General features: G+C 42.0%; 1 protein-coding gene across 1 annotated transcript in view; it reads right to left on the minus strand.

The window, feature by feature from the left end:
* LOC134047740 (glypican-5-like) overlaps positions 1-24,790 on the minus strand; it is a 330,546-nt gene that overhangs the window by 82,714 nt on the left and 223,042 nt on the right. Inside the window, exon 8 of the mRNA XM_062499109.1 lies at positions 4,204-4,354. Coding sequence (XP_062355093.1) covers positions 4,204-4,354 — 151 coding nt within the window. The remainder of the gene's footprint in view (positions 1-4,203; positions 4,355-24,790) is intronic.

The raw sequence follows: 24,790 nt of genomic DNA on the forward strand, positions 1-24,790 counted from the left end.
CAGTGAAGGAGGGCCCAAGGATGGACTAAACTGTATTTTCCTCCACCTGTGCTGTTTGCTTGCCCTGCCAGCCAGAGGAGAGCTGCAATCCAGCACGAGCTCCATTCCCTGGGACTTTGCACGATGTTGAGTCAGGCTCCTCAAGACAGAAGCTTGGATTAACTCCTGTCTTGCACTGGCTGTGTGAAACATCAGATGCAGAGATACAGGAATATCTGGGATTCTCCTGCATGCAGGTGTGCTCATGGACTCATGCCCAGAGTGGTGTCAGCACAACCTTCTCCACCACAGGGCTCGACAGCTCCCACACAGCCAGCTTTGGCCTTGCACTGAACACAGGTTTTAAGCCTGCCTGTAGCCTAAACATTTCCTCCACCTTTGTTTAGGAGTGATTTCCCTGAACTGACACCTAATGTTGGTTGTCATTGCTTGGGGGGGACTCATCACAACACAGAGCTGGGAATTGGAACTCCTTGCACAAACTTCCTTCACTTTTCACCAAGTGTTTTTCTCCTCTGAAAAGGAGGCAGCAGAGGCAGGACCCAGTGTGAATCTTGCTGCTCTCTTTTCATGAGCAGTGACACTCATTGCTCTCCCTCAATCCTGCAGGGCACTGAGCAACAATCCCCTGCTCCTCTCCAGCACCAGGACCTTCATGTAAGGGCTAAAGAACAAGGACTTAAAACCAGTGGACTCACATTGTGATCAGATCCATCTAAGACACTGGTTCTGTGAGCAAGGCTCAGCCTAAGATGCTGCTTTACCCTTCTGCCTAGAAACCTGCAGGACTACAGCAGGGCAAACCACAGAGCAACTTCCCCATCCACGCTCAAGATTTATATGGCTGGCTTTCCTCTTCTTAAATCTCTCCTAACAAAGCTTTGTTCAAAGATGATTCACAGATGTTGTCATTAAGAAGTTGGTGCTTGCCAACAAATAACACATGGGCCTGCTTGAGAAACTGCTGTTCCCACAGCCTTCCCCAGGAAGAGATCCTCAGGATAATTGGTAAGGCCTGTGAGAATAGGACATTATAAAGCATCCCCTACCATCCATAATTTTTGGTTTCCTGAGAATTTATCTTGTTCATATAAAAATCACTTGGATAAACACACATGATACAGAATAGGTAATTAAGCCCATTATCATTAAAGAAACGTTGATCTTTTCAGGTAACAATGAATGGGTCAAGCAAAGACTTATTTGCAACAAAGATAAATAAATTCCCAGCACTAGCTTGTAGATGGCCATGGACCTTAATTATAGACATAAAATAAAATGATTAATTGATATGCAGGTGTGAGTCTCAAAGGCCAGAAGGTGACAAAAAAAAGAACAGGACTGTACTATCCACTGCAGGACGAGCTGAACTACTGAGACAGAAAACCGCAAGCAAAAGGGAATTAAAAAAAAAAAAACCAAAAGAGGGAAAAGGGTGTTGCAATGACCTGGCTGGAACATACACACAGAATCACTTCTGTGCTCACCCACTCAGGACATGCTGACATCTAAAACCCAGGAGCCCAGCCCTCTGCTAGCAGCTTGGAAAAGCAACATGAGGAATCAGCAGTGGATCCTGTCTGGGGAGATCTTTACGAATAGCTGTGAACAGAAATCTTTCAAGATGGTAACCCATATATTGATGAAATTCTTGGCCATTTATCGGTACAGATTTTTTTATTTTTTTCTCCAGGAGGTGGAAAGAAATGAGTTCAGTAGGTTTTTGAAAACTAAAAGCAGTCTCAGTCTTTTGCAATGCTCTCAACACATAGAGCAGTAAATACAACTTTCATATAGTTTTGAATAAATGACAGATGTAGAACATATTTACTACATTCTCAATTCTGCAATTTAGAGGACATTGACATATTTTCCTCTGTTTTTCATGGGCCTGTTGTTAAAAGCATGACTGCTATGCCAAAAAGTCTGTGCTTGGAAAGGCTTTTATTTCTTTTTAATTCCTTTAGTTCTGCTGTGTGACTCCACGCTCCAACATGCCCTGAAGAGGTTGGTGGTGTTTCACAGCTCTCATTTGGGTCTCCCCCACACCTGTAAGGGACATTCCCACTGACTTCACCACCCTTCAAATCAGGGCTCCATTTGGGATTTAGCTTTAGAGCCAATTCACCACTCAATTTCCAGGCAAGCAGGGAACAGGCAATGTTGTCATATTCCACTTCCACAAAACAGTAAGTAGATGGACTGGATGGGTTTTAAGCTTAGGAAATACAAGCTCACAGGCTGTACAACTGCCAACATCATCTCACAGACATGCAGCAAGGGGAAATTCAACTAATCTCATGTTTGTTTTTCTTTAACATTCTATTAAAGCAAAGCAGCTCCATAATGAGATTACTGCATTTTATCTCTTAATTGTATCCAGATATGGAAAAAAGATTTACGGCTAGTGGCTTGTATATAGTACAATATTTTAAAGCTAATTATGCTAGAGCATTACTACTGTCACACAATGAAATACTTATTCTTCTGTTATGAATCAATACCATTTTCTAAAATTTATTGTAACTACCTTTTTAATTGGATATACACCCTGCTAAATTCTGAAACAGCCAGTTATATAAATATAATTCTTTTAAATCCAGGATGATATCAGCATAAAATATTTTAATTAAACAGACTGCAGAAAAAGAAGAAAAAGTGACATTAAGTAGCTTTCCATTATTAATGCCAGCCTAAAGTCAAGTCTTCAGAGCATTCAAGTTTTTATTTTTGAACTCTGCCATTGTCCAGGGAAGCACGGATACACATCCTCCCCAAATGTGCATTAATAGTTTGATTGTTCATTGAACAAGCACCTGGCTTTTGTTTCTATTACTCCACACAGAGAGGAAATCTTATGACAGTATTTACCTTCCTAAATCCCCAGGGTCTAAAACCTCTACAAGTCTTTTCTTTGCTTATGGATGAAATAGAGTAAACAATTAAATAGTTAAGCAAAGAGCTCTAAAATAACATTGTATCCAAGTTCCTTTGTTCAAAAATATTGGTGAGTAGATGGTGAAAACCCCTGCTTGATCTGTCAGTTGTAATTACTTAAGGATTTTTAAAAACAGCGTCCCTGTGTGATGATACCCTGGTCATATGGGCCATCAATGCAAACTAGAATTCAAGTGTTTATAAGGTGGTACTGAAATTACCTGTAACACTTTGCACACATTCCAAAGAACATCTTTAAGCTTGGTTTTCCTCAACAAATATTCACAATATGGACAGCTGAAGTCTTGACCACAGTTTTATCACAGCATGTTTGCAAATCTTACCTGAATATGAGACACCTCTTTCCCCTCTCCAGTCAGTGGCAAGGAATGAGGAAAAGGTATTTGTTCATCTCAGCAGGACCCAGCAGCAGTTTAAAACCTACCTGAGCTCCAGCTATCTCAATGAGCATTGTCTTCAGCACTCTTTTACCTGTATTTCATGTATTTACACATCCAATCCATGTTACATTTACACTACAGTAAATTAAACCACTTACATCTTGGTGAGGTAAAATGTATCAGAATTTAGAGATGAGGCAAACCAATAATATCAAGTATTTAGAAACATCTTACTTCTTATGAAGTTACTGAAAGGATTTAACCACATATTATATTGCCAGCATGTTGGTGGAAGCTGTTAGATTCTGAAGTTGATTCTACACTTGATACATAGTATCCAAGTAATTTAATGAATAAATATTGCTGAATGCAATATCTGAGACTATCAAGAAATTTCATTTAACCACCAGCTCACCATTAGGGAAAAACTTCACAATAATTCTTATGGTTTTTTTCAAGAATATATACATTGAGCCAACTCTGGATCATCCTTCAGTATCATTTTGCAATAAATAAATGTTCATGTTAACACTTAGCATACTCTATAAGGTTATCAATTTTCTATATATCTGAAGAGGCTACATTATGTGGGCAGGCTCTTCAGCATTCCTGTGATCCAGATTTCATTGCAGACATTATTCACTCTACATTTAAGTCTTTTATCTGCATGCCAAGTGTTAAATTATATTGGTTGCTGTCTGTATCATTCTATTTTTACTGCAACTCTTTGCAGATTAAGATTCAAATCCTTTGAATTTAGTAGGATTTTGACAGCAATTCAAGCAGTGTAAGTCTTAGCTTTGTCCACCTAATTGTGACACATAAATTTCTAAGCTCTCTCAGAGCCTGCAGAAGCTGTGTTTACCTGCTGTGTGCATCCTGTCCCCGGATCCCTGGCAGCCATCCTCATCATCACAGTCTCCACTTGACTCCATGTCCTCGCTCCTTCCACCCCCACTGCCAGCATCTCGGGGACCCCATCTCTCCAGCTTCAGCTTGGCCTTCTCAGCATCCAGCTGAAATGGAAGAAGTGACAAACCAGCCAAGGTCAGGCTATTCACACAGCTCCTAACACTGGCACTCATCTGGTTTATAGAGCAACAAACACTTTCTCAGGCACTTTCAAGAGCAGCTCCTCGAGTTGGAGGCCGTTTCTGGCAATGGCATTCAAGTATTTTGGAATAACAGACTATGCAACCAAATGTTCTGCACCAGGGGCACTTACCAAACTTTTAATTGAAAACATCACATCTACCAGTACCACTACAGGGAGTGCTGTTCCTACAGTTCTTCCTTTGCCAACCACAGTCTGGGGAACACTATTTAATGCTGGTACAATCTGCCAGCTGTCCAAGTACTCATTTTGAGGGATTTACAGCTCAAGACCATGACAAACTTCACAGCTAAGGGCACTTGCTACTTTTCATGATGGGCTTGGTCACTTAGAAATCTTGCCCCTGGATATGACTTTTAAGATGCTGCCATTTAAGATGCCTGCTCCAACTGCAAGTTATGCATTCGATTTCACTTGAAATATTTCCAGAACTGAGCACAGAATAAGAAAACCTTTTCTAAAATAAATCTAAATCTATCACACCAGGTCATGCTTGCTCTAACAACATATTACCTCCGAAAACTCAGCCTTTTGATCTTTCGATAACTCTTTCTCCAGCTGTCACCACAAACAGCTGCCTACTATTAACAATGTGGAAATCAATGATATTTCAGCTCACTGCTAGTTCCAAAAGATAAAAAATCCCATTTCCTTGGGAGTGAATCTAAACCCAGCCTGTGCAGGGCACACGAAGAGCAGCACTATCTGGAGGAAAAAAAAACCAAACCAAATGGCTTAGACTAATAAGTTGTGTTATATGGCAAATATTCATCAAGCAAGGATGGTCCAGGAGAAGCCTGAACCTTTGCCCCACACCTGAGGAGCAGGAACCAAACGGAAAGACTTTGTACTGCTCTCAAAGCCTCTGCACTGCTGCCAGATTGTGGATCTGTCCAATACCCTTCCCAAAAGATTCTTCCTCCCAAAGTACTCCAGATCCATTTCAGGCTTTGTGATCTGCTTCATCCCAGAGGACTGATTATTCTTGGTACTGAGCAAAATGTACTTTGAAATGTAACACTTTGAAGACTCAAACTCTAAAAAGGAGCTGTTCTGGGAGCTGTGTGTGAAGTGGAGCACAGCACTAATACAACTGTATTAACTGGGCTGAAAGGATGGTGATGGATGCAGTAATTTCTCTGTAGTGGAAAACTTTGTGTCACAGTCTCCTCCTCGTTCAGGTGCTGGGAGCTGCCATCCTCCGCTCCGGGGCTGACAAATGCTTGGAGCAGTGCAGCAGATCCAGTTCTGTAGAACAACAGATGCCAGCTTCTACAAGGCACAACTCAGGAAATTCTGCACCCTTTCACTGAAGAGCTCAGTTTGCTCCTTCTGAAGACACAAATAACTGCACAGTGCAGTAGAAGGATCAGTAAGTGGGAGGAGAGGGTATGGACTCGAGTGGGGAAGTGCATTGAAAATTCTTTAATTGTTACTGCATGTCTATTTTTTTTACAAACAAGTTGCTTAATGTTGAGCCTTGGTATTCACAGCCATAAAGATCGATGTCATGGAATACAAAACAACATTTTGTTAAACAACAGGAAAATTTTGCCTATGAGGGGGAAAGATAACTCAGTTCCTTCACAAATTTATTATGTCCTGACCGTATTAGAAAAGACAAATGCATTCTTAGTTATAATTCTTCAGAATGAAAAGAAATGGCTAAGTGGCAAACAGAACAGACACAAAATTTAATAAAGCCTTTTAATGACTGCAAGTAAGACCAGAAATGTTTACTGCCTGTTAAGGCACTCCTTCTTTGCAAAAATCCGATTTCATTCATTGTCCATGGCTTCAATCCTGACCTCTGCTCAAAACAAGCAATACTTGAATGACATGGGCCCCAGCTCCAAGGAGGAACCTGAGCCTTCCAGCATGGTGCACTGCAGCATTTCTGGGGTCTGGTGCCTCCACTGCAGCAAGAGAGGAGCCCAGATCTCATCTCCTCTGGATCTCTGAAGGTGCATCCAGCTCCTCCTTGGCTTGTCAGCCGAGAGAGGCCACCAAGTCACCCAGAGCCCTGATATCCAGGTTCACCATTACCACCTCCCATCAGCTCAGGTGTGACCTGCCAACCCTTTTCACCTTGGATACTCTTTCCCAGCCTCTTCACAACAGGGTTTTATATCCTGAGGTTACCACTCACCTAGAGCAATGGACCAGAGCCTGACTTTGTGCATCAGTAATGGTTTATCTGTAAATAAACTGATCTCAGGAGACGGGCCAGTGCAGCCACTGCAGTGAGGAGCTCCAGACACACTGAGTATCCTGCTGAGAAGGCAGTGTCACCGTTTCACAGTGACTTGTCACCCAGCATCCTTCTCTCTTCCAGATTCTGAAGGCACAGCTCTCCATTGGCTACTGCCACACACTCCAGTGAGATCAGTGTTTCAGGGCAATAGCAAAGTTTATACCAGCATGTCCCAATCTCCTTTTTTTTTTTCACAGAATAAAAGAAACCTGTCTCAAAGCCTGAGACTGCACCCTGGAGGTGTTTAAGAAAAGCCTGGACATGGCACTCAGTGCCATGGTTTGGTTGATGAGGAGGTGTTAGGTTATAGATTGGACTAGAGGATCTTTAAGGTCTTTTCCAACCTAGTTCATTCTGTGATTCTGTGAAAATAGCACCGAAGATCATAAGGGAAGACATTAACCATGACTTTTTAGTCTCTGGTCCCAGGGGTTGGGTGTGGGCAGGGAATGCCTGCTGTCCTTTGTGGCTGTGGGACTGAGAGGTTAAAAGCCTTAAACAATTCTCCAGGCTGCTGCTACCAAGCACAAATCCTCCTGCTTCCCTGGATGGCTGTGGGGAGAAACAGAGTCCCTTGCCCCTGTTTTACACTGGGCAGTAGAGACTGGAGTCAGATGTGGCATTTCTATCACTGTTTAAGAGCCACTCTTAGAAACACCTTATTTTGGTGGCTCTTTCCCTGCCAGCTGACAAACGATGCCATCCAGACACTTCTGGCAACTCTGACAGCTCCTGCCTGGGAGTGCCTGGGAGTGCCCTGTTCTGGTACTAAGAATTGATGCCTCGGTTAAATAATTGCAATAAATTTCAGGCAGGTCCCTGGAGCTTGTGCCTTTATCTTCACAAAGCACAAAATACCTGCTGCCTGATTCCAGGGAATACTGGAATCTTAGCAGCTTAAAAACTAAGTCTTCAAGTTTTGGCCATACGTAAAAGATGATTTTTTTTTTCCCTCTTGAAAAGGTTATAAAAATAGATCAGTAAGATTTGTACAGTCCAACTGGAAACTGATTCAAATCAGGAATTTTCCCAACTGCAATAAGCTGTGGATCAGGTTCATAAACCTCTGAGGGGTTTGTGAGAAAGTATATACTGCTTCTGTGGGGAAGTTTTAGTGTCTGTCTGACTCAGCTGAAAGGTAAAAATCACATGTTACTATTCAGCTCTGAGTCAGACACAGGTGACTCTCCTGCATGGATTTTATTTATTCCAGCAAAAGTCCCAACCTTAAGTGACATTAAAAAAAAAACAACAATTTTTGCTGACATGAAGTTTTCTGGAGAAGAAAGAATTCATATGAGAGTGGCTCCTGTCTTTCTCCCCTATGAATACTTCATCATGTAGCACATGCATTCCCAGTCACACAGAAGAGTCCTTCTGACTTTAGAGGCTTCAGACACACAACCCCTGAGCTCTCCACAATGAGTCTAACCCTAATTCTCACACTGAACACAGGTGTGGCAGAATACAAATTCATTATCGTGCTTTCTCATGAAGCCATGTTCCACTTGAATACTTCCACGCCTTAATTAAATATTAACTGCTTCACTTCATGGAGACCATTGTAGAAAAAGGTGCCAATTTCTGTTTCATTGCCCAGTCTATTTGCTGAGGGGTCATATATGCATGTGTATGACTTCAAGCTGTAGGATAATAACCCAATTTCATAAGAAAATAGGTTTTAAAATTGTATTTTACACCACAGTTTCAGGCTTCTCAGATCACTGAACACAACAATGAAAATATTCTCTTTGAATAAAGCCACTTAAAAGTTATGTGCTTGGAATATTCAGAGACAAATTCCATTGAATGGTTGTTCTGGAGGGATTTGTTAATTATTTTTCTACATGACAGATTGCACTGTGAATGCTTTTTCCTTCTGAAGAGTCAGCTCTGAGGTGAAATGTGACTTGTGTCCACTCACCATGTAAGCACACTTATCACTTGCTGGTGTTTCCAGTGGGAGGAAAAACCAGCTGATTATACACTGCATTTAGAAACTGTAAGCTAAGCGTGATTTTTTCTCAAGGTACTTACAAGTAGCTACCTTTTTAAAAGTACTCTAGTGACATAAATATGATTTGCAGAGACAAAGCGTTTTGCCAGCTTATGCACAAATAATGCACAAAGCTTCATCTTGAAAAGACTCATAAATGACTCAATCCTTCCATTCATTTATTTAAAAATAAAAATAAAAAATCCTTTCTAAACCATTATTAGGTCAGAAATGACTACAACTGGAAAAGACAATGTGCCTTTGTTTTTGGCCTGTTATATACATTTTTTGTTAGGAACTGACACAGTGCTTTAGGCATAAAGCTGCATTTTACTGGTGCCTTGTGACTGAGCAGATGTTCTGTCATTTCACAAAACAATAGCAACATAACAAATTTTAGACATAACTGCCATATATACGCTTATTCCAAGTGGGAACCTTTCTGAAATAACATTTATGGTTCATATCCCTCCATGTATGCTCTTATCTCCTTTATAAAAGCATTTGGCAGTTGCTTTTGTTTCTTCTTATCATGTTATCTAGCACTCATATATTACAATGTAAGTAAGGAAAATAAACTTATTTAGCTTCAATTTTGTCAGACATTTTCTTTGGTTTATTCTTCCTTTGTCTCTATTTCACAGAAACCCAAAAAAAGCCTGATGAATTATCCCCTTCTCGTTTCTTCAGGAAGTAGTACAGCTCCAGGAGGTAGCTCCTAAATCCCTTTTTAGCTGAAGGGAATGGAAATCCAACCTTCTGCAGCAACTAACACCCCCAGCCTTCCTTCTGCTATTTATTCAGATCCTTCCAATAACCTTTCATGACACATCCTGTTTTACAAGTCACCTGGACACATTACAATAACTCAAATGAACAGCTATACATAATTTATGGGGCACGCTTATGGGCTGACAATGGCTTTGGAATTTTATTCATGTCCCTCCAGACTAGACCTTTTCAGCTTGGCAACTGGACCAACACAGGTAAATCCCTCTGTTCTGTGGTTTTCTCTCCAGCCTAAGCACCTCACATTTAAATACACTGATATTTGTATTTACTGTCAATGCCCATGCTCCTAGAACATAGAAATAGATATATATTTTATATACACTGAAGGGGAAGGCTCTCTTCCAGCACATGGAAACGTGCTAAGTGCAAGTCTCAGAAAGTGGGGCCAGACACCCTTCTTCTGCTCTCTGCCTTAGTGTACCTCCACTCAAGCTACGCACAGGAATTTCAAAGTTCTTCTTCCATGACTGGAAATTTTTCCCCAGATTTTTTTGATTTGTTCTCCCATCAAGTTTCTCAGAATAATCCCACCCTCTCTGTACTGGTCTGGGACACTGCAGCTCCCCACAGAGCCACCTTTTGGGTGAACTGCACACATTTCTGGTTGAGCAGGACAGGCTTACAGATTCAGCAGAAGGGTCACAGTGGCACAAAGCTTCCTTGGGATCACTCCATGTGGCAGGGGAAAGGACACAGCTGCTTCTAATGTTGTTCCCATGTTGTTTTTCATCTTCTGCTTAATTCTAGAATTATTTTGTTCCAAGCATGTTGATTATTTGACCAACCCTCCCACTGTTTCTGAGCATCTCCAGTATGACCTGTACATCTTTTGGGAAGGTCAGGACTTGATTTCTGATTTTAGTCATCTTTTTAAAGCCCAAAACTGTTGGAATTGGTGTTTTGATTTGTTTTGACTTGCTTTTATTCACACCCAATCACTAAATTACTGCTTTCAGAAACAGCATCTGTATTCCTACAATGGCTTTAAATTTTTATGGTTTCAGTGGAAGTTTCTTGAAAACATTCCTTTATTTTTCCTATGTTTTCTTCATAATTTAATAGCCCTGGCCTCTCCACACACACTTTCCAATCCTCTGTCATTGAGGCTTTGTAGTTGCCCAAGTCTTTCTCTACCTGTGATTCCTTTTTGTTCTCCTGGTTTATGCAGATTGACTCATTACCCTCTTCCTGATATTTTAATTGCCAGGTGATGAATCCACACTTTCACTTATCTTTGACTACTTTCATTTCTTCTCTTGAGTCCTTCCTCTAGCCTGGCTGTGTCTCTGATTTCCTGGATATTCCAGTGCAGATCCATACCCCAGAGCAAAGGAGATAAAAGCATTTATTTCTTCCTGGCTGGATTACAAATGTTTCAGCAGCAATCTAAAGATGATTTTTAGAGATTCACTTTGTTACACTGCACAATTAATGCTTCTGTTTTTGCAGTTTATGGTTTCTGTTTTCCAACTGCTTATTCAAGGTGAGCTAGGAGACTGCTAGCACCAAGATCAGCTTAATATTCACTGAATTAAATTATACAAGCAACAAATGTTCTCAAATTTACTGATTACACTGTGAAGGAGCAACTAGAACGTGCACTCAAAATATTAGCAAGAGCTTCATAGTAACAGTTTGGGTAAAATGCCACCCAAAAAGCACTGATTGTGACTGATGTAAAGTGAGCACAAGTTACAAAAAGGGCTTACTCCAGTTAATAACGTTGTTAAAAGTCAAGAAAGAAAATCTGATTTCAATTCAGCGAGTCAGCTGGGGCAAGGGAGCAGCAGACACCTCTCTTTGATGTCTTACTGTTGGGCTGTAACTTTTTGGGATTTTGTGATGCACTAAAGAAGATCCTTCTGATCTGGTATCTAATATGCCTAACTCAGACACAGACATTGGGTTAGTCCCTGCCACAGGTGTGAATTTCACCTTTAGACAGAAAATGTAGCCTAGTGTTGCCCAAGAACATAACTGGCTTTTTAAGTTGCAGTACGTGTAGTTTGAAAATAGAGCATATGGCTAAAAAATCTGTCGTGCTACATTGAAGACTCTCTGCATCTTGTTAAGGGGGGGAAAGAAAAAAGGTAAACAATTGCAATAAAATTGTAATAATTTGTAATAAAAATACTTCATAAACATCATTATTGGTGAGGAATAGGCAATAGTTGCTTACAGAAGACCTTTGACTCTTCAAAATAGTTCACTTTGTGGTAAAAAAAACCACCTTGAGATGGTTACTCTTTTCCAAAAATAAAATCTGCTTACAGAAGACCTTTTGCCCTTCAAAATAGTTCATTACTGGGAGAGGGTCTGTTTGATACAACAGCTTCAGAGGCAGATGGTTGCTGGAGTGTCCATAAGGTAGTGAGAATGACATAAAACCCCCAGAAGTTTGGTTTCAAGATTAAGAATGTAAGTTATGGGAAATAGCAGGTATATCTGTCTCTTTTCAGTGGGTTCTTGCTTCCCCCTCCTCTCTCTGTGCATGATATTCACTCCAGGATGGCTCAGATTCCAAGTCTGGTATAGATAAAATGTACTAAGAGCCTTCCCTGAGAAGACCATGGCACAAAGATGACTGGGAGAATATTACCAATATTTACCAGAATCTGGCTGTTGTTACTAAAAGGTATCTCATCTTTCCATTAAATGCAGATATCTCTGAGAATAAAAGAAGCATAAAAAAAAAATGGTGGAAGCAGGCATTTTAATTATCACAGTGATGAGTTTTGGGAGCAGCCTCCCACAAGGAAGGTGGGGACAAAAATTCTCAAGCATTTGCAAGACTTGGCTAAATAAATCCCTGAGGGGAGCTGCCCGTGATGTCAGCATGTGGTACTTCAGGAGGTCTCTTCCACACTTCTATCCTGTATCTCTACACTCCACTGGTTTCTAATATTAGAAAATTGATTTGTAAAATCACAAACCAGAACTACCCCCATTAGCAGTTAGGAGTGAGGTTTTTTTCATTGCTTTTCAGATCTCTTTGTGGGAAAATTGTGTCCACCTAGCAAATTATGTCCATTCTTTCATCTAGGATAAGAACGAAGCCTCTTAATTGTGCCCGAAGTCAAAATGTGGTTCAGAAAATGTATTAATTATTACTGGGGCTTAACCTGGTTTACAAATGAGCTCTGACTCATCAGAGTTTAGATGTCTAATAACAGCCAAGGACCTTGTGTCTGATCAAACTTGGGAAGTGTGAGATGAGAAGTGCCTGCAATCAGCAGGCTGGTCACACACCATGAGCCCTGGAAATGGCACCCTTCTGCCAGGCTGCATGCTTTTATGGGCTAAGTGAGTAAACAGTGGCCAGTCTCAATTGTCTGAGGAACAGAGCCAACCTTTCTCCTTGCTTTCTGCTCTGACAGCAATTACCTTTGTTATTTGCTGAGAGAAATGTTCATGACATGCTCCAGTGCATGTTAATTCCGTTTCATGTTCTTGGATAATTATCTGTTTTCAAGCTCTGTGTTGGGGAACATCCTTTTCATAATATGAAAAGTTTGACATTTCATTGGAAAGACTGGTGAACAATCAAAGTCTCTCATTTCTTGGTTGTGCTCAACAGACCCCGGCTTTCAGATCTGACGTTTCGTGTTAAAACACGACAGAAGCAGGGATCTGCTTAAGCTCCTGCACACCAAACCACAGCAACAAAGCACTAAAATACAACAAGGAATGAAGTATGGAAAATATAGGAAGAAGATGGGTAATGATGTTTGTCATCCATTTAGCATGTATCAATGTCGGGAGCTAAATCACCAATTATTCATTACATAAGCTAACCAGCTTTAGTGACATTACAACCCAAAGCCACATATAAAAATAATCCCACTGTCTCAGGGCCACCACACTTCTCTGAAATCTCGAGTATCATAAATGTGTTGAATTATTTAGAAACTGCCACATGTACAAGAAAAGAAAGAGAAAATAAAGGATTGGAGCCTCTGCTGCTATGAATCAGCAAACTGAATTCTGTGGAGCTGCTCCAGTTTATTCCACATGAAGGGCCAGCCCAGATTTTTTCTGTTTGGGAAAGCATGGTGTTGTAACAGAACAGACAAATGCATTTCATGTTGCATAATTCTGACAGGAGAAAAGACTCTCCAGATGTTGTACTCCCATGGTTTCATGGTAACATCTGAGGACATGATTGAATGCTTTTGCTAAAAAATTTTTATTTAAAAAGGGAAGAAGAGGGAAGAAAATATACTTCTGCAAGCAGCAGCTGCCACTAGAGCTTTTTTCTTATGGTTTTTCCTATGGCTTTTCATGGATGGCTTCCATGGAGGTTCTGTGCTGTCACAAAGATTGAGTTCACAATACTGTGTTTTTACCAGCGAGTCTCTCTCCTCACAAAACTCAGGATCTGTTAAATTTGAATAAGATTGGCTAAAGGGCAGGAAAGATTCAGCAGGAGTGGCAAGGCTGAGAGGCAGGGATGCAGCAGAGCACATTACATAAGCCATGTTTGTTTATGAAACCAGGTTAAAAGACAACGTGAGGGCAGACAACCCACTGCCCTTGGCAGATCAGCAGTGACATTTCTGGAGAGCAGGAAGAGTTCTTTGTCTGATGCAGCTTTGCTCTTCCCCTCACAGGTTTCAGTTCTGGGCAGGCTCAGAACAGGCACAGTAAGTGGAAAAAGGTCAATGCATCGGTCTTCATGGAATATCATCTGCTCCTACTCCTTTTGAGAGCCACTAACAAGATAATCTGATCACAAAGATCAAAAGCTCTCTCGTGGTGCACTGGGGAAATTGCTAACTGCATTCTCCTATGCTGGATATCCTGTAATTCGGAGCTGGGAACTGGCCCACATTTACCAGAGATGTAAAGTGGCTTTGAAAGTCTGTCTTTATCTCTCATTCACACTATACAAAGGAGCTGATATTTCCTGGGAGAGAACAGGAATGTTCAGAACAGGGCTGCAGACTTGTGCTACCAGCACTTTACTGCAGGACTCATTTAAGCCATTTCAGCACATCCAAGCAACCACCATTTGCCCTGATGTTTTACACTTATATTTTATACTTATTCAGAATGTTTTCTTGACAAGTCTCTCGCTTGACAAGCTCTCGCTTGACCAAATAGAATAATTTTCACTGACACATCTTCTGAGATTTCTGAATTTCTCCATTCCATTTTTTATTCCACCAAAATTTTAATTTTTTATTTAATTAAAACAATCACCCCATTTCCCCCATTGATGGGTCTAAATTAGATTCTGCTCTTGTACAGCTCTGTAGAACTCACCTAAATTTCAAGAAGTGTTCAAAAGGAGAAAAGATGTCAGCTCTGCTAAAGACAAGCAGAATTCTGGATGGGAGGTGGCTTCTATTATTAAGAACTAGTTTGGAATATGTGAAAACTCAGGCAAATGACCTGAGAACTTGTTTTCCCCCTTCTCAGCAAGATGCTCTCCATCTCCATTTCATCTTTCTTGCCAGTTCCTTTTCTCTGCTCACTTGTGACCCACCCCTCTCATTTTTGCCTTCTCATGGAACAGCATCCTCCTTCCTGCCCATGCCTGCTTCCCATGTACGCAGTCATCATTCAGCTGAGCAGGAGGGCTCTTGGTCACTTCTGTCTGAATGCATCATGAGGTTTTACACGTGGAAGCTCTTCTCCTGGAGACCAGTCCCTGGTGGACACTGAAGGCCTGAGAGGACCCTTCAATCCTCCTACCTATGTCTCTTCCCTGCCTCAGATCTCTGGAGAGCAAGGCTGGCCTGCCTTTTCATTGTGCTCCCTCACAGTTTTTGTACCACCCAGAATCTTCCTTTCTGCAGGGACTCTCAGTGGAAACGAGGAGCAGTCAACACCATGGATCTCACCACTGACCACCAGCAAGGTTCCCCATGGTCTGGGAGCTCCTAGATGAGCTTGTCAGCAATGCAGTGCTCTAGAGGAGAAATGTGGGTGGAAAAGCTCACCCATTTTCATGCACAGGTATATTATTCAAGGCAAGATGGCCCTAGGAAAGCTGATATTCTGTTGGTCAAACACCCCATGTGGGGTAGCTGCCCTGCCAGCCCTGGCTGCCTGCTCTGGCCTCTGAGAGCTGAGGTATGACTGCATCAAATGCTGGTTCTGTACCAATGTCCTGCTTTGCTCCCACTGAACTGAGATGGCAGAAGCACCAGGAAACACAGCTCTGGATAAGCTGTTGTTTCCAAACAAAAGCTAAGGCAAGAGGTCCCAGATTTTAGAAGTGATGGCAAACACTGAACCTGTCAATTTTCCTTCCTGGCAAGGCACTGGCACTGCAGTGAAGGAGTTGTGGCTTTGCCACTTCACCAGCTCCCAGCTGCCTCTGACCCCACAGGGTTGGTGTGCTCACATGCAGCTCAGGGAGGAAGGATTGTCTGTGATGACAAAAAGGATGATCTAAGCAAACAAAGGCAGACTCCCGTGCCGTGCCCTTGTCTTCTCACCTGATACCTGAGCAATCACATTAGTGAATCTTGATTCTGCCTTGGGCATTTTCCTAACCATGAATCACAAGATACAAGGCAGAGATGGCATAAAGAGACTATGAAGAATTTACCCTTCTGGTAGTGTGGCTTCCCTCTCCTTCCCTGGAGCTTAGACACGGCTGTGCTGAGCCCTGCCTGCTCTGGCAGCAGCCACACAAACCAGTGCTGGCTGTAACCCAACTGGGAAGGAGCACCAGTCCCCAAAGAACCCCAGCACCACTACTGTATCTGGGGGAGTTGTTTGGTCTGTGTCTTTTAAGTATTTCTGAGGTAATACAGCTATATTTAGCTGCTGAAACGTAACATGAAGCATAGCAAGAGCCCCGCTGTGCATTTGGTCATCTGATCCAAATTAGACATGAAAAAGAAGGAATCTATCTTTAGTTTAACTTCAAAGCTGCGGCCATGGCTCTTGCTGTCAGGCAGGTAGGGCTGGCACTGATAGCTGTGATTACAACTGCGGGGGCAGCACCCGCAGGGAAATCTCAGGCAGCTGGAAAGGCTCAGCAGCACTAATGCTCCCTCTCTCTTCCCTGCCTGGGTCACTTATGGGCCAGGCCAGGGCTATTCATTCCCATTTTTCTGATGTCCTCAATGACTGGCTACCAAATCAAAGCCTGCTCTCTGATTTCAATCAAGGTCATCTTCAGAAGCTTTCCCTCCTCTGTCCCCAGCCCTCCACGTGCTCAACAGAGAGACACAGCCACCAGCACTCACAGGACACCAAGACAATGGTGCTACAAGCCTTTTTATGGAGCAAAGTGGGCAAAAACCATTGTGGGAATTGTGTTAAGATCCACCCTCACCATAAATCTCTCTTGTGCTCTCTGTCACCCTCCCCAGAGCTTTACCTGGCCTCCTGTATTTGAAAGCTCTGCAGGGACTGCCTTCTCCTTTCGATTTGTTATTAGCATATAATTAAAAGGATATCCCCCCTGCTTTTTTTTTTCTTTTATTGCTGTACAGATGGTAGGTGGGGTTTTTTTTCTGTTTTCTTTTATATGCTGTTTTTTCTTTCAAATCTGATCTCACCATTGCAATGCATGTATCCATCAGACAAGCAAGTGCAATTTTAACAAGGGGAATGGTGCTTAATTGCGCCCATTTTTATAAACCATGTTTCCTCTTACACCCTTTCATTTGGTACATTACACTCCAGGTAATGTGGAGTTATACTGGTTATACCATGAAAACACATACTGCAAGTTTTGTTGTGATTATTTGAATGCATGGTGTCCTGCTTCTTACTCATTTCAGCTGGTTTTTGTTAAAAGAAATGGCAATATGGAACCATAATGAAGGACCTTCTTGTCAAATTTTCTCTTCAAGGAGGTTGGATTAATGTGAAGCACACAGCTGAGGTATCTGTGTTTTGAAGGGCCTGAGAGATTTTTCTAATTGCTGCAATCTGTTGTGCCTCACAGATATGTTAGTGAGGGGGTTCAGCACGGTGTGTGCTTTGCTGATCAGCTATGCTTTGTCTCCTAATGAAGAAATGTTTTGTCTTCTGTCAGATATTAGAGCCACTGATATTTAAGTGTTTAAGAATGGGAAATGAAAGAATGAATATTAATACAAGAATGAAAATAGTTATGATGATAAAACATTGTAAGGTGGTGTTTCACTATTTTGTTTTGTTTATCTCTCTTCTGTTCATCAGCCAGAAGCCCAGGAGTTTTCTTTCAACAGATCCTCTACTCAATACTTTCTAGAAAAAGGCAGTTTATTACTTCCAAATAAACTGTTACTGTGGGCTACATCCATGTGTTTTCTATATCCTTTCTTTGGATCTACAGTGGATGTTTTACATTAGTGGACTCTTACAGAAGTTCACATTTTTTAGATGTCTCTGAATGATCTTGATACAGGGAAACATGCAGCAATCATTAATGACACCCCCTGATTCTTCTTGGTATTCTATCAAAAATGGGAATTTATATCACAACATGGGTGGGACTACTGTTATAGCAGAAAACTTTCATAAATGTTGATTTTATATTAATAATAAATCGTTCCTATATTATCTCCACAGTAATCTAACACTTAAAATAAACAGCCAGTGTAAAGCAGACCAAGCCACTGCTCACTTATCAGAAGGGGAAACTCACTGAAGCAATTGCATTTTGCTGTAATTTTAATGAAGTCTTCCTTCCTCCTGTTATATTTCTCCCACACTCTTCTGGTGATTAATACATATCCCAGATAAACACCCCAGGCCTTCTTCTTACACATTTGTCCCATCCCTGCTGTGCTCCCACAAGCAAATGTCTCCATTCCTCTCTCCCACCACTCTGGGGTTATTTCTTCCCCCTTTACCTGACCTCACACACTTTATTCTGCCTCCTCTCGCTGCCTGCAAAGCCTCCATCACTGCAGTTTGCTTCTCACATCCACTCTAGGTCCCTTTATTCAGCTATGAAACAGTGGAAGTACTTGGGGTGCTGATCTGGAGTGGCTGCCTTCGTTAACTTTTTTTTTGTACTATAACTCCTGTTGTACAGTGTCTTCTAAATTGTGGTGTACCTGTTATTGGGAGCATGATTTAATCTCGTTTAACTCTTGGGAAGTTAGTGCAGCCTGCAAGATCAGAATTAACCACTCTCAGGCTACTCATTTTCACAGATCGTATTAGTCAAGAGTTCTTTCATTTCTCATTTAAGTGCCAGAACTGCCAATGGAAGGTGAGGAATAATGATCTACCTCTAGAACAGAGCTTAATATTTAATGGTCCATGATCACCATTTAATTTGGACCAATCCCATACTGTATGCCATAGAGGTCTCTCTCAACTGTTCCACAGCTGTTAAATATTTTAGATATTTTAGCTTTATATTTATGTAGTTGAGGTGCAGTGTAATAAAGCCTGTTAAAATCAAGAGTGTATGAGGTTATATTGGGTATTCTGAGAAAGACAGATTTAGCAAGCTTAATGGAAACCATTCACTCCTCTGGAGACGTCACATTTGCTTCTCACAGTTTAGCACACTATGTTTAACTCAGTTTTTTCCATCAAAGGCAACTGATGTCTTCTAGCAACACATTCAGACATGGTTTCCTTGTTAGTTCCAGCTTCTCCAGAATAAATTAATATGACAGCCAGTGACATGCATGTGAAGAAGATCATTCTGTATGCAAAATGACGTCTCCATAAAAACATAAAGGAGCACAACTTACTGTCTACATCTACTGGAATCCTTCTAAGTTCCTGCTGGGGTTCTTCTTAACATTTGGGCAGCACATTCCCATTATGGCTAAAAACTCTTGCCCTGGTTTTCTTAAGCTTTATTCAGCCAGGAACGTTAGGCTAACACCACAGCAATGCCACCTGATTTTCAGCAAACTATTCCACAAAGCTTGAGTGTCATTAGGAGTATGGAGCATTACAGACGTGTCTCTGCCACACCAGGCTTCTGTCCACAACTCTCTGCTCTCAGTATTTTTGCTAAAATTGAAGCTTTTATCCTCAAGAAAGACTCCTACCCTAAAGCAGGACATCTATCTTCACCAAATGCCAAATTCCCTAATGATAATAGGGCAGGTTTAGATGAGTGAAGACAGAAGTATGCTCAGACCATGTCCTCACTGTTACAACTGCAGACACCAGTCTTGGAAGCAACTGAGAAATGTGAAACTGAGACCCGACCAATAAAATGTGGTAACAGCTCCCACTCTCACTCTCACTCCTCACTAATGTGCTTTGAAGTGATCTCACTGGGCAGGGTACTGGACAAGGCCTGATGATTAAAATGGATGACATCAACTTGGAATTTGTGCCATACCAGAGCAAATACCATCATCATCACAGACAGCTGAGGGGGAGGCAAGAACCCACTGAAAAGAAAGAGACAGGCAGACATATCTGCTATTTCCTATCATTTACATTCTTCATCTTTAAACCAAACTTCTGCTTTATTTATTTATGCAATTAAGCAGATTATTTCATCACTGGCTGTGCACAGAAGTTGGAGGATTTAGTTAAGCTTTTAAGCAATTCTGAAACGTACTGTGAATACTTGTCCAAAAAATGTGCCCATACCATACAGCATGGACAGGTAAGAGAATTATCAGAAAATAAAAAAGCTTATGTTAAGGAGGAAATGCTCTCAGGGGACACTAACAGAAAGCAAAAGACACATTATGGCTTGTGTGAATTACCTACAGAAGCATTTGCTTTCTTATTGCAGCATTAATCTTTGCATGTGGTGGTTTATCCTTGCCTGTGGTGCAGCAGACAGGGAGGTGCAGGTCACCACAGCCTCCTGCCCCCTTCTGCCACCTGACAGCAGCTGACCTCCTGCAATTTGTGTGGGTCAACAGTGCTCCTGGCAGAGTGAACAGGAGTTTTTCCATCTCAGACAATGCAGAGAGTTTCACTGGACCTAGCCCCCATGTCCCAAAGTCTCTCCTCTCCTCTCCTCTCCTCTCCTCTCCTCTCCTCTCCTCTCCTCTCCTCTCCTCTCCTCTCCTCTCCTCTCCTCTCCTCTCCTCTCCTCTCCTCTCCTCTCCTCTCCTCTCCTCTCCTCTCCTCTCCTCTCCTCTCCTCTCCTCTCCTCTCCTCTCCTCTCCTCTCCTCTCCTCTCCTCTCCTCTCCTCTCCTCTCCTCTCCTCTCCTCTCCTCTCCTCTCCTCTCCTCCTCTCCCCAAAAGCCCAGGATCACACCAGCTAACCTTGGCCATGTCCACCCTGAGTGCCACAGTCCAGATCCTTGCACTCTGTTCCCATTCCCCCCAAGGTTCACAAGGACGTCTCTGCTCTCTGTACTCCTGCAGAAGGAAGGGCTGGATCAGGAAAATGGGGAACTACACAGGCACAGCTGCAGAATTCCCCCCTGACAAACCCACATCGCTGTCTGCCAGTGCAAGGCCACCTCTGCAGGGCTAGGTTTTTGTACCAAGTGGAAAATTAAAAAAAAAAACCTTTTGAATCTTGGAGGTGTCAAGAACAAAAAGGAGATAAACAACACCTGCTCTTCATAAAATAATAAATGCACCAAACAACTTTTCAAGCTAGAGACTTCCTGAACGCAAAGCGCAGCCCCACATAACATGAACTTCCAAAAGAGAATTATCACCTCCTGATTTATACTTGCAGTATCACATCTTTCCTGCACGAATTTCAAAGCGTATGATAATGTACTACAAGTCCTTAGAGCCAGAGTGAACTGCTGGATAGCTGGCTCGGGATCAAAATGATCAATATGCCATAAAAATGGCCCTACAGGCTGAGAGAGGAGTTCATCCAGCCTAGTATTCTGCTCCTGAGGGTGGCACAAACCCGATACTGCTCCGTGCCCCTTCAGGTATTATCCTGGTGACAGCAGGCAAAGCAATTCTCTGACTCCCTGCCTGAGGAGCTGAACTGCAGCTGCTGTGAGTGCTGTGGGACATGGGCCAGACCAGGAGGTGTGACAGGCTCAGGGGGTGACAGCAGGACTCGAGGAGCCTGTGGCCAGCCTGCCTCTTCCTCCTCACTAACCCACTGCTCTCACAGCACTCTGTCTGAGGAATTCCTCCCCACTCTGGCACTCTGAACACCGGGATGGACTGGACATGCTGGGTAGAGCTGAGAGCCATGAGGGAACTGCAGGTTGGAGCCCAACACCTCCAGAAAGGTTTTAAACAGAGATCTCTTGGAAACCTCCAGGTGAACATGTGCACCCGTGCCTGTCACATCCCTGAGTCTTCCTACGGCCACAGCTCCCAGTGGGCACATCTGGCACAGCAGTGCCTTAGGATTTTAGCTTTTCTATTTTTTCATATATTTGTCATCCTGCAATTCTTTAGTGTGTAACTCTAAACTCCATATGCAGTGTGAGCTGCTGCTTTCCCATTTTGGTCAGACACAACAATTCCTCTCCAGGCCTGGGAATCAAGGATACCTCACTGCCTCAGGTCCTGAGAAATGTAAAACAAAAGTGAGTTGGGGGGAACAAATTTGGGGTAAATGACTTCATTACCTGAAGCTGTAATTGGAAGATTAACCCCCAATGTGCAAATAGACCAAACTTATAAAAGTGTGAAAACTCATGGGCCATTGTCCATTTTTGGGTCTAGCCCCTGGGGGACCTTGGCCGCCCAAAATGTACCTGAAGGCTCTTCAATAAATGTAACTGCTTCTTATTCCCTTAATTTTGTCTGTTAATTGTACATTAAAATTGTTAATTTTGTCTGGTTTTAGGTAGCCCAAAAAGGCATCAGCAGAGGGCTGTGATGCAAGCCCAGCTGGCTCTGCAGTGCTGGTGCCACCAGCCTGTGCTTCCCCATGTCCCACACACACCAGGCTGCCTCTACAGAGCTCCTGACATGCAAGGGGTTTCTTGCATCACTTGATTAGTGGCTTGTCTTCATTTTCTTTTGCCTTTACTCAGACTCAGGATTAAAAGACGAAGGAGATGGATTTCTGGTTTGGACTTGGTTGTTTATTAAAGCTTATCTATAGTGCAGAGAGTTCTTGCAGCACCTCTAGCTACCAGCTAAAAGCGAGCAAAATGGAGAGAGATTTAGCTAGTTAAAAGGTCTTTTAAAGCTAAACAGTCTAATAAACAGTTAACACCTATATTATTTATACTTTTGATCCAACAACCAAACACCTGTGACCCACACTGCAGTACTAACAGTACTAACTGTCCAACCAAAAACTACTACTTGAAATCATGAAGAAGAAGGAAGAAAGGAACAATGCTCAGAAATTTCCACCTTGTCCCATACGTATTACTACATTTTAAAAACCTTACATTCTAAACCTTTCACCATGTGAAATGACACTCTTTTATTCTAATTACACATTTGTGAATTTAACTCTATTACTTAAATTTGGAAGCCTTCTCCAAGGCCTCAAGTCAAAAGCAGTGTTCCCTTGGAGGTCAGTGTCAGAAAGCACAGAAAGTTCAAAACTCCCAGGCTTCTGGGTTTATTAAAATTACCACTAACAGGCTTCAAACATGACAACTTCCCCAACCAAAGGGCACACACCAGAGCAGGAGAACACCTGGGATGTGCCCGAGTGCTGCTCACAGCACACGCCTGGGAGCTGGGAGGAAATGCAAAGCAAACTGTCCATTTGTAACCCTGATAGCTCCCATGAAATAAAACCAGGGGCGCAGAGGAAATGCCTGACTGATAGCGTAAGCACTCATGTAAATGTGTGCACGCTGATTTTCATCACTCAGGCTGCTCTATTCTTTGAAGATATGTCACTTCCCTGGATCGTGCAGCTGTGTGTTTGAAGCTCACACTAGTTGGACAAAATGATTTGTTCATGATCTTAATGTTTAGCCCTTTCATGGAAAAAAATTCCAGCATTTCAAGCTTTTGTGAGTCTGAAAGGCTCATTCAGTTTTTACAGATCTGCCTCAGCTTTTCTATTTCAATTATTTATTTGAAGCCTGAACAAGCAATTTGATGAATGAAAGAGAGAGCGGGTGGACAAGAAAGCACACAATTATTATACTGTATGTATTTTTACTAATTACCACGCAACAGTCCTCAACCAGTTGAGAAGATTTTAATATTTTTGGTATGCTACTACACGGGGTTTTTTAAATTTTCTTGTTGCTTTCCTCTTTCCTTATTATTAATTAATATATTCAGTCAAAGGAGAATTTAAATTTAGAAACTGATCCTGATGTTTCTGCCTACACAGAGAAGTAGTTACGCTATGTTATCTTCAGGAAACCAATGCCCTGATCCAAGAAAACCAAAGCATTGGATTCCAGAGCTGGAGGGATATTCACTTCATCCAAGGCTGTTATGCAAAGATGTTGAATTTCTCACCCTTGCTTCTTCTGTGCATATTTTTACAATTTTAACCCTCTGCGTACACATGTGGCTGATTTCCTCCTTGCATCTCAACCAATATACAGAAATTTTAATAGTAAGATGCTGTTATTTCAGGAGTGTCACTAGTGCCAGCCCTTCCTGGGGAAGGTGGTTGTGGTGTCTCTCAGTGAGGCAGGTAAAGCACAAAACACCACCAATGTAGTTGGTTCTTCATTTGACTCACTCTGGGCCTTCATTCTTTCTAAAGTGACAGATTAATCTGGAAGTGAGACCCAGTGCAACTTCTCCTCCTTCCTTGATGTGAGTTTGGCTATAGTGCTGCCCTGAGAGGATCTGGCTTCCCCATATGATAAAAGGTATTTTTAGAGTACTCCTGGCACCAAAAACAAAAATTAAAAAATCCCTTGAGGGAATCATTTAATAAAGAATGGTAATTCTTGCAGAGCTCTTAATGCCAACCTATTTCCCACCAAAGACATTCATTCAACATTTTGCTGAATTTCCTGTTTTGTTCATCAGGACAATCTCTACATACAGTCCCATACTATTTCTTTTCATTCTGTATTTTCCAGAGGACTGCTCTGTTGGGGAGTGTGAAATTTAGGCCTGAAAGCACTGACTATTTTTTGAAGCCAATCCTAAACCTCTGAGCTACTAAATTATTTCTTAAGCGGAACCAGCACACTGCTCATTTAAGATCATTCAGCATCCTCTTGATTATGGTCTGTCGTTACTTCAACTGCTGGAAAACTTTAGCCAGTCACTAAGTTTTACACTGATCGCATTTTGCCAGTAAAATTTTAACTATGGCACAGTTAAAGAGACATCTCTCATAGCTGCTGAGTGAATATTAATCTGACTTTTTATTTCCACTAGACTCCATTAGCATGTAACTAAACATTAAAAACGAGCACTGGATTCAGTGATGCTGATTCCCCCATTGCCCATCATTATGTGACTCCTGAGTTCTGTTTCTCTTCATCCCATTTGAGGTCCCATCCATCTGATTTATGGAGTAAGCCGTGGCAGG

The sequence above is a fragment of the Cinclus cinclus genome, chromosome 10 (genome assembly GCF_963662255.1).
Source record: "Cinclus cinclus chromosome 10, bCinCin1.1, whole genome shotgun sequence".
Lineage (NCBI taxonomy): Eukaryota > Metazoa > Chordata > Aves > Passeriformes > Cinclidae > Cinclus > Cinclus cinclus.